At 32.0% G+C, this 11,432-nt stretch overlaps 1 protein-coding gene across 1 annotated transcript; it reads left to right on the plus strand.

Annotated features, from left to right (window-relative positions):
• The first annotated feature begins 1,588 nt into the window (after positions 1-1,588).
• On the plus strand, positions 1,589-3,643 carry LOC111921480 (uncharacterized). Its single transcript, XM_023917062.3, has 3 exons — positions 1,589-2,010; positions 3,007-3,087; positions 3,159-3,643. Exons 1-3 carry the CDS (start codon positions 1,866-1,868, stop codon positions 3,512-3,514), a joined length of 582 nt encoding a protein of 193 aa, XP_023772830.1. The 5' UTR covers positions 1,589-1,865; the 3' UTR covers positions 3,515-3,643.
• The last annotated feature ends 7,789 nt before the right edge of the window (positions 3,644-11,432 follow it).

Genomic DNA, 11,432 nt, shown 5'->3' on the forward strand with positions numbered 1-11,432 from the left:
TAGACGTGTACAAAAAAATAGTTACCCAAATATGAATAAAACGAAAAGTAAGAGATTACACAAATGGTCCTTGTGGTTTGGGGGAATTTATGTTTTTGGTCCCTAACTTATTTTTTTAACTCGGATGGTCCCCACTGTTTATTTTTTTTGCACGTTTGGTCCATGTCTTACATAAAAAGACTATTGTGTCATTTTTAATTAATTTTCTTATTTATGTATTTACTTTTTGTATATTTAAAAAAATTAATAGACGTTACATATTTGTATCTCTTCATCTTTAGTGCTCAATATCATTTGATTTAATAGTTGACCCAACCCCTTGTTGTTTGAAAAAACTCTCCACTTCAATTGGTATTTTTTCACGAAAAGCGGATATTAGATAACAAATCCAATGTTTCACTAAAATTTCGAATAATGGTCCCGAATTTAAGTTGATTCTATTTTGTCTTTTCCTTAGAGAAAGTCGATCAAACAATTCCCAATCATGGTCCTTACGGATCGGATCATCCCTATAATATACATTGTCTCTTCATCTTTAGTGGGTGAAGAGATACAAATATGCGAGGTCTATTAATTTTTTTAAATATATAAAAAATATATAAATAAGAAAATTAATTAAAAAATAATTTTATAAGGGCACAATAGTCTTTTTAGGTAAGACAGGGATCAAAAGCGCAACAAAAATAAACAGTAGGGACTATCTGAGTTAAAAAAATAAGTTAGAGACTAAAAACATAAATTCCCCCAAACCACAGGGACCATTCGTGTAATAGGTAACCATCTAGGTATCTATTTTTTTTGTAGACATCTATATGTAACGAACTTATTGAAAGTGTTCACATCTAGGACGTAACTTGCTACAGCCGGTAATAATGATCATATCTGAATACTTCCAACAAGTTTGCTAACTAGATATATACAAAAAAAAAAAAAAAAATTACCCAAATATAAACTTACTGAAAAAATAATTATCTTTCCAAGTCCCACTTTCTGCAAAAGAAGAAAAATATTAAATATGATAATAACACATGAAAAAGGAAGTTGGGGAGTTAGGTAAATATTAAGAGCATGTGTCCGCGGTTTAGACCCGGGCTGGACGCGCTACTCTACTCACATGGCAACAGACGACGCTCACCCACTTACTGCTTCTTACACTTGTACAGTACAATTCCATAAAGGCTTAATTAACCACTTTTAGACTTTAGTAGCATTGAGAAATCATGATTCATTCATCACCACCATCCCACTTGTTTTTATCTTCTAAATTTACATGATGTTTTATATAAAGAAAACGAATGACGAATGATACAGTTGTTATGTTAAATAAAACAAAATTGTAATTATGATAAAAAAAATATTATTGATTCGCAATTAGTCATGAAATCAAATCATATCCAACCCAAATATAAAAGAACAAATTATGAGTGATATGAAAAATATCTCCTCCTCCTTTCCATTCCGTGTGTCTAAAATCCAAATGCAGACAAGGAATGTCAAAATCAAGCCTAAAAACAAAAACAGAAAAAACTTTTAAATACAGTTCAAAGGGAGGGAGGGGGGGACCATGGAAGCTCTTGGTTAATGCAAACAGCTTCCCTTTTTTAATTTTAATCAATCACCAATTTACCAGCATTTCCATTTTCTTCTCGATTTATTTTGGCATTTCTGCTTTCTAGTTTCTACTACTCACAACCGTTTTCCTTGTTATCTTAAGCGTAACGCCAAATCACACCATTCATTTCATTTATACTTTACTCTCTCTCTATCTCTCTCTCTCTCTCTCTCTCTCTCTAACGAGAGTATCATCACAGGTTCTGTGTCTCTTGATTAACTCGAGAATTGTCGTCAGTTATTAAATTATCGAGATGGGAACTTGCGTTTCAACACACCAGAAGCCTTCTGCAATGAAGATACAAGTCTTGTTTGGGTCTAATGATACCAACCTCGTCAAACCTCCCATCATCAATGGCGATCCTCCTCCTCACCCAACCACTTCTTTTCGCAATTTTGGTATTATTTCTGTTCCTGTATACCATCGCCAATTTTCATTTGTGATTTTGATGTCTTTGTGTTCATCCCTCAATTGCTTTGTTAATTTGTATAGGGGTATTTCGATATATATGCGCTTTAACTATCACAAATTAAGACATATATGGTGTGTTTGGATGTTTTAAGATCATTGAAGTTGCAATAATTATTTGATCCATGAATAATCAGTTTAAGACACTACTTCCGAACATCATCTCTTTAATTCATATCCAGCTACCCTTTATTTTTCTTTATTTTACGAGATTTAGCTCTCTTTTTGACTTTTATTGGATGAATATGTGAGTTTTCTTTATTCCATTTGTAGCGTAATTTAATTTGTGAGTCTTTGTCGATCTTTAGATTCTTTATTAATTTCATGAGTTGTATCTAACTCGATATAATCAAGGGGTTTTTTCTGATGATCTTAATTATAGCTTTTACTTTAATTACATTTGTAGGAATGTAATTGTATAGATTTTGCTTATTCTATGGAAAAGGTTGTCAGGTTCTTTGCTTGTTTTGGAAAAGGGGAAAAGCTAGGAAAGAGTTGGTCAAAAGATATGTACTGCTTGTGTTTCGCACAAAAATTGCAATTCTTATTCTTATCTATCTTCAAAGTTACGATCGATCTTAAAATATATATATATATATATATATATATATATATATATATATATATATATATATATATATATATATATTCTGATTCTGTAAAATCTTTTGGTTGAAAACATTAAAATAATTACAACTTTGTGTTTTCAGAATTATTGTTTCATTCTCAAATCATGTTTTGCTGTTTCTGTTTGATCGATGGTGTTAAATAATTGACTAGAAAACAAAATTTAGAATACCAATCATATCGATGTAACTTATTAGTATATGAGAAGAATGGCCCACAGAACATTATCCCATGATACATGACATACGCATGTATAGTATATGTGTGTTAAATAATTTGAATTTGAATTTGAGCTGCAGGTAGTAAAGAGGAGACATTTTTCGACTCACAAGCATGGTTAGAATCTGATTGTGACGATGATTTCATGAGTGTTAATGGTGGTAAGATGCTTTATTTTTTACTATTTTTTAAATGAGTGGTCTCTCTCTAAGTGGGGTAATTATTTATGCAGAATTTACCCCATCAAATTCAAGAGGCAATACTCCTATCCACCATAAGTTCTCTGCAGGCAACAACGTTAATAAACATGAAGCATCTCCAAATGGCTCTGAAAAGAAAATGAGACTTTCTGATCTTTTTAAAGACAGTCTAAGAGGCAACTACGAATTTGAAAAAGACGATGAAGAAGAAGCAGTTAACAAAAACGGGAAAGTAGTGGAAAGTACAATTGTCCATGGTGATAATGTTAATGCTTATGGTGTGAAGACAAAGAGGATGCAGGGTTGTTTTCCAAGTTTGCTTTACACTCGTAGCTCATCAAAGAAGATGATGAGCCCTAATCCTAACTCTAACCCTGTTGTGGGGTGAATGTGATGAGGTTCCTGCCCATTGGATCATATGTATAATGTATAGTAACAAATGAATATGTAAAAAGCCAAGTTACTTGTCTTGGGATCGAATATTGAAGATATACACCAAGTATATGTTTTTTTTTTTTTTTTTGGGTTAATGTCACTGAGGCCCTACGAATTATTATGTTTTGTTTTAAAAGGTCATTGATGTTATTTTTTTCCCATTTTAAAGGCATAAAATCATTGTTGTCCTGCTAAATAGGACATTGAACTTTTGTTTGTCCGGTTTCCCTGGTAAAAAAAAATGACCAGACCACCTTATTCAACTTGATACCTAAGCAGATACGTATCAGGTAAACAATTCGTTAACCTTAAAAAACCAGGATACATAGAGCTTTTTTTGGAGGATGGAAATTGACTAGAGAATCAAATAGTGGGTCGGTTGTTGGTATTATAGTGTGTGTGATCCACCATAATGGGATCAATAACAAGAATGGAAGAAATCTAGAAAATTTTGGTGTTTTTTCAGAAAACAAAAGTATTGGCATTTTGACAGCATCAACTGAAAGTCTTAAATACTAAATTCAAATCAACTATCCTCGATTGAAATGTGAAATCGTCAATTGAAATCAGCTATCCTCAATTGAAAATCTGCAATTGTCAATTGAAATTAGTTATCAGAAATTATAATCAGACCATAGTCGATGAAGTGGAATCAAGTATTGGTTTGGTGCAATCAGAAATTGGCACCATCAAATCAGAAATCGGAACAATCAAAGAAGATATGCAGAAGATGATGAAGTAATTGGAACTATTGGTTGATGAAGCGATCAAATCACCATCCAAATCAACAGAACTGATGATTTTGGAAGTAGATGACATCGCGATTCAAAAAGAGAAATCATTGATCAAAACCGTGAATCAAGAACGTGAGGTAAATCGTTTGTGGCTGGAGGGCTAAGAAGGATCATCGCACAGAAGTGGAGGATTGTGGCTGGAGAATCCCTTGCGTTTTGTTAGCAGCAAACAACCGACACACCCTCCTCCTCCTTCACTTCTCTTTGTTCGAAATTTGGCTCATTGTTTGAAGGTGGTTGCTGATTTTGTTTATACAGGTGGTGAGTTCGACTATTTATAGGTATTTTTTTGTGGTATAAAGCTTGATGGTGTAGGCGAAATGTTGTTTTTGCTTATAATAGTGGAGTTTGAGATGGTGATCGGTTAAGGAAATCAGGTTCACGGCAGGGGGATGATCACGATGGTTTGCAGGTGCAGAAAAGATAGATGATATGGTATATGGGTGGCTGGTGAAATCAGTGGTTGAAGGTAGATGATATGATATGGTAAATGATTTTCAATGTCATAGCAAGGCCACACCCCCGGTGCATTCGAGTTTGGTCTCGGCCATTCAACCCGTTGTTAGTTTAGGAGGCGATAAGAAGGAGGTGATGAGAAGTCCAGCAATGGTGAAATTCAAACACCATCAAGATCAGTTTCATAAAACATTAGAAATGAGAATAAAATGGGGAAAGTTCCATCAACCATGGCTCATATGCTTAGAGATTTCTTGTTAGAGATTTACAATTAAAGATAGCTTCAATTCATGGCTGGTAACCGGTAAAACCCAGTAAAAAATATATTGTTGGTATAATTAACAGTCACATATAAGTTTGATGACTTAGACTACTAAAAAAAAATACATGAAAGACTTTTTAAACCAAAACTTAACACTTCTTTTCTTTGGGTTACAGTAACATTAACCTTTTGTTTTTTTTTTTTTTTTTAAAGAGGTTTCAAGATTTTTGGTTTCAATAACAGTTTTATCATTAAATTTAATATAAGGCCAAGCGAGTCAACTCAGCTATATCTACAAGTATGGGAAAACATATCCTAATGTTTTCTCCTTATCTTCTCTGAGAAGATATGGGCTACTATACCTATAAATATTGAAGAGATTGCTACCTTATGAGTCATTCATTCATTGTCCCATTATCAAATATCAATTCAATGGTTCATGACTTTGCCATCTTCAAGAATCTTTCTTTCTTTCAAGTACATGAATCTATGATTGGGTTACCGAACATGCTTACAACGTACAAATGTCGAGATTTTGATGTGTGATATTGGATTTTTATGATACTTAGATGATCTTATATCTACTTCAATAGATAATTACTTGTATTTTTTTATAGTAATTTTTAATGTGAATATTTTGGTCTAAATTATATAACCTAAAATATTCAAAATTGATTGACACCGAGTTCAAATTAAAAATACTCGCTTTAAACCTTCATCCAACACCCTACATGCCATGGTGGGGCTAAATTTATCTTTATAGTTTATTAATCATTTTTTTTCTGATGTCATAGTTAACATTACAATAAATAGCACTAGCATATAATTTATTTTGTATATCAAAGATTCCTTGTTTTATTGTCAATAGATAGATGCAATTGGAGATATGGTGATATGGTCCATGGACATTGGACAGGTTAGAGTTTACATGGGTTCAATATTTATTATCGGCCAAGTAATTCCACCTAAACCGTGATGGATTTTAATTTTCTACAATCTCACACTTAGACCCCAAGTTTGGCCCAATAAGGTTAGATTATGGCCGAGATGATCTCATTTATAATTTAATATTTTCTATCATAATTTTATTCTACCAATTTTAGTTATAGATTAAGGTATTGTTAGTTTTTCCGAAATGAAAACGTTTGAAATCTGTGGACCACATCTGCAACCTTTCGCAATACAAGAGATGAACCAAACAGCTGCAACCTATGATAATAAGTTAGTTTGTTTTTTAACGTCTACATGTCGCTGCAACAAACTAAAATAACCATACAATAGTTTAAAAAAATTCTAAATCAAAATTTTATTTCGGTTTAATTATATGCAAATGAAATATAAAGATTATTGTGATGATAGGATTTTAAAAAATGTTTATATAAAAGAAGGTTGTAAAAATCATTTAACGGTAGCTCGGTGGTTAACTGGGGTTAAGAAATTAATCGGTTTGGCGGGGATTAATCGGAGACCCTTAATTACTAACAAAACTATTTTAAAACTTAATATATCCTAAGAAAATTAGTATTTGAAAATTTAAAATTTTGAAATTTTAAATATTTGTTATTATATTTGAAATTTTGAATATTTAAAAATTTAAAATTTTGAAATTTTATAAATCTTGGTGTAATATTTGGAAATTTGAATATTTTAAAATATTTCTGCCAAGGACAGCCGAGGAACCACAATAACCGTCTAGCCCGAGTTTGACTAATATCGACCAATTTCCACCAAGCTCCCCAAATCATAATCTATTGCAGACAGCCTAGCGCCTAGGCGCCGCTTAGGCCGATATTTACAACATTGATATAAAATAATTAAACATAATATTTTCTAAATAACAACAAAGGAAATTGTTAATTTAGTGAACAACATGTTGATTTTGTTAAACTTTTTAAGACGATTATTTTTCCGGTTAGCTTCAATAAATTTGATAATTTAGTGATTAACTTTATAATTTATTAATATTTGGTTAGAAACAATGTAACAAAAAAAATATTTATATGAAATTTACCTAACGGTTTTAAAATTATGTAAAATATAGTTGAATTGTTTGTAATATCATTCATATATTATTAAAATAATAAATATGTTGTTGAAAAAAAATAAAACAACCCTATGTTGATTAATATAATTTAACGTAAGGTAAGAAGTGGTTTGAAGATGATGGTTCAGTGGTGCGCCATGCAACACATGCGCAACATTTTTTAAGTCAGAAGTCTTCTAAAAAACAAAGAGCCGCGAAAGACCAAATGTTACGCCTGTGTTACGCAACACAGCCACAGACGGTCAGAAGTAGTTTTTCGTAATAGACAAACAACCCTTAACTAATTGTTTTACTAGCAGTGGCGGACGCAAACTGTTTTAGTAGAGGTTTCCCCCGTCCTTCAAGCGAATGCACGTAATAAAAAAACCAAAAAAAAAAAAAAAATTTACACTGCGTGCCGGAAATTAAGCAGTTGCCCGGGACCCCAAATGTCCCACTAAGGTCCGCCACTGTTTACTAGATAAGATATATGAATTTGGACATGGGATAAAATCACACTATTTCATCCGACGTTTACTATGTTTATGAATGATTTTCATATCCCAAATAGACATTATCTATTTCGCATCAATAAAAGTAATGAAGGTTGCTTATTTCATACTATTTTATGTATTAAATTATACACAACCATCTATACAGAACTATACAACAGTATATTATTAGCCCAATTGTATAGTGTAGCCCATTTTGTTGTATATGTATAATGTATATATACGTTTTCCCTAATGAGAATGGATTCATGTTGCATAATACTTAATGAGTTATCATGGTAAGAACTTTGATTTCATTGGCATATATTTTTTTTTCTTATAATGGGCAACAATATACACAATTAAAAAGGTTGTATCGTTAAGTCAAAGACTGAAATGACCTTGAACTAGCTTGTTATGACAGAATTAAATCTAAAACCCGTTGGTACAAACTATGTGATATATTTAATCACCATCTGTGCTTCATGATTTCAAGAACAAACTTTACTCGCTTTTTAAACGTAAAAGATAGAAATCGGTCAAAAAGTAAAAGAATTGCGATTATGATCAACAATGGATGGGTAATGAATGTGTTTGTTGCAAGAAAGGGAAAAAAACATAAAAAATTTCAATCATTTTATACAAAAGTGCATTCTTGAATGATTTTGTGCAACTTTTTTATATAAAAAATTATTATGATCTTATCTTTACTATATGACAGGATCTAATTACTTGATTAACTAAAGTAACATCGTTTTTTTTTTCAGTTCTTTATAATTTTTGGGAAAGAAATTAAGCTGCAATAGGAAAAAAATGAAAGAATATTAAGTTGAAGCGTACTTTTGAATGGAAAATATCATGAGATACTTGACGTGATGAAGATATCTTTTATATATATATATATATATATATATATATATATATATATATATATATATATATATATATATATATATATATATATATATATATATATATATATATATATATATATATATATATATATATTAGCTTTTGTCAAAAGGACCTTTCACAAATCACATGGATGAAACACTGGCTATATATAGACATATTCACAACATTCCGATTGTAATGAATTTTCTTCTGAAATACATAAAAGAAAAAAGGTAAAGCAGAAATGATAGTATTTGGGATAAGGGTACACGTCAGCTAACATGATCATTTGCATGAGTATTCTCTCTTACTCTACTCAAGACGATGACGATCAGTCAATCATTCACTTCTCACATGATGAACGCAATATAATTTCTCTAAATCGAAGGGTATCTCACTTTTTTTCACATGTGAACGTGTACATCATAACCTTTTCCATACTTGATTTAAAAATATTTTAATACTTATAAACCTTTACATCTAGAAAAACACAATAAATGACTAATAAATGCTCAGCATAATGATGTGTTGGATTGACGAGAAAATCTTGATATTCTCTCTAGGTGTGGGATCTCTGAAATGTAACAGGGTTGCAGTTATCACAATTTTGATCCCGAGCATACACTGACGATAAGACTAGATGAAGGTAAAATCTCGAAAGGAGCATTTGGGACGAATAGATAACATATTTGTTTGAGGGTACTAAACTCATATTCATAGTTTGGTACACGAAGTGTATTGCACTAGTTATCAGTGTATTACAATATCATTAATTGACTTGTGTAGGGTAGTGGAACAAAGTTAACGTTTTCCTAATCAACATTTCCTAGGAAGAGGCAAATGTGTAGTTGCTAGTTAGACTCTCGAACCCAAATTTTGGAACCTATTTGAAAAGGGTGATGACACCCCTTAGACACCTCCATCGACCACTTTATAAAAAGTCAACTTATAATTAACTACTTATAATAAGTTTTTTCAGAAAACAATGCAATTCCAACCAATAAAAATATTTTAAAATTTAATTAGAATGTCTATATAGTAAAATGGGGTGTCTTTTTAGCCAACCTCTTTAATAAGCCACACCTCTTGACTCCTACACGTCAAAACCGCCCCACTACCCTTCATGTGGGGTTAAACCATAAAACACTAACAATCTTTTGTGTGTGTAAGGTTTGAACCTTAAACTTCTTTTATGGAATTCTGCATTTCAATTGTTAATCTCTTTCTGTGGGGACAAATTTGAAACCTTTTTAGGGACACATATATAGGTAAGCCTGTAGCACAATCATATTTTGGCTTACGTGAAGCTATATCTCTCTACACTCTTGGGACAAGATCCACCATTAAGTCGTTGGTATGAAGTAAAAGATAGTCCACATGTCAATTGGTTTCCAAATTTGAACCATTGTTTCTTTTACTCTAAGTTACCTAATCGTAGTCATTAATTATCAGCCAGGGGTTCTTAGTAAATATTCTATGATGCCTATAAATTAAGACTAGAAGTTTTAATCCTTAATTGAAATTCATTATTAATTAATATTTAACTAGGGAAGAATCCCCGCTTTGCGGGGTTGGATACTACAATTTTTTACGTATTTCTTAAGACAACTAATCCTTTAGTTTTGGTTTCCAGAGCAGCTGATGAGCTACATTGATGGCACAAAATACTACTCCAACATGTATCATTTCTTTAAGCTTCTTTAGATAGACTGATCATGCTTCTATGTCGTTTACCAAAAAAAAATCATATAATGACCTTTATGATGATAAAGATCCAAGTATAGTCCATACCACTTATGTTCCAAGTGAAAAATTTACAAATATACAAATTTAATTTGTGCCAATTATGCATTTGACAGAACTACCCCTATATCAAAACCTGCAAAATCAAAACCAAAAAGTATGTTGTTATTTCTTTCATTTAATGTATGTTAACAGATGTTATGTTACATGTATTACATTCACGTATGCATATATCAAAGTATCAACACAAATGTGAGACCGCAAACATTTAACTTGTTATGAAAAGCGTGATAAATGATTTTCAAAGTTATCAATCTTGTTTCTAGTAACCTTTGTGAGCAGTATCCTGCACAAATTGAAGCACAACCAATCTATTTTCCCAAGTTAGCAGCTTTTATTATTAAAGACAAATAAATAAAAGCATAACATAATTCCACCATGTTATAAATTTAGTCACTAAACTATCATTTTTATCCAAGTATTAAAACTACATTGGGTTTTTTCTGTTAGAAAAAGCTTATACAATTCCAACTTTTACACATGGTGGCATCAAGAACCATGGAAGCAGTAGAAGACATCTGTTAGTGGATATCTTATTGTATTCTTAGCCCATTATATTGTGTATTTGGCCCAAAGGTCTTGTATTGTATTTTGTATATAAGCTTTTTCTCATTGAATGATTGTTTAGGGAAGAATAACCATTTGCATGGTATCAGAGCTTATCTAACCCTGGAAGCAGTAGAAGACAACTCTGTCAATCCCTCACCAGTCTTCTTCCCCTGCTTCTCTTCTTCCACCTGTTCTTCTCATTAATCATGTCAGGAGATCAACCAATATCAAAACTTGCACATAAGGCGTATGGTATAACAAACATCAAAACATACGTACCTTTGATTCTAGATCTCCCAACCAGAAATTATGAGCCATGGAGCACTCTTTTCAAAGCCCGTTGTATAGCTTATGGAGTTTTGGATCACATCGACGACACGTATGACCCACCTAATCAACCCCCAACGAATACTGAATGGTTAGAGCTTGACTCCATGGTAACACTGTGGCTCTTTGGTTCTATCTCCCAAAACCTCATCACATCTGCCCACTCCAAACAAGCCAACGCCAGACAAATATGGCTCAATATTCACTCTATTTTTCATGATGATCAAGAAGCCACTGCTATGTAATATGAGACAGAGCTTAGAAACATTCAA

Source organism: Lactuca sativa, chromosome 4 (genome assembly GCF_002870075.4).
Source record: "Lactuca sativa cultivar Salinas chromosome 4, Lsat_Salinas_v11, whole genome shotgun sequence".
Lineage (NCBI taxonomy): Eukaryota > Viridiplantae > Streptophyta > Magnoliopsida > Asterales > Asteraceae > Lactuca > Lactuca sativa.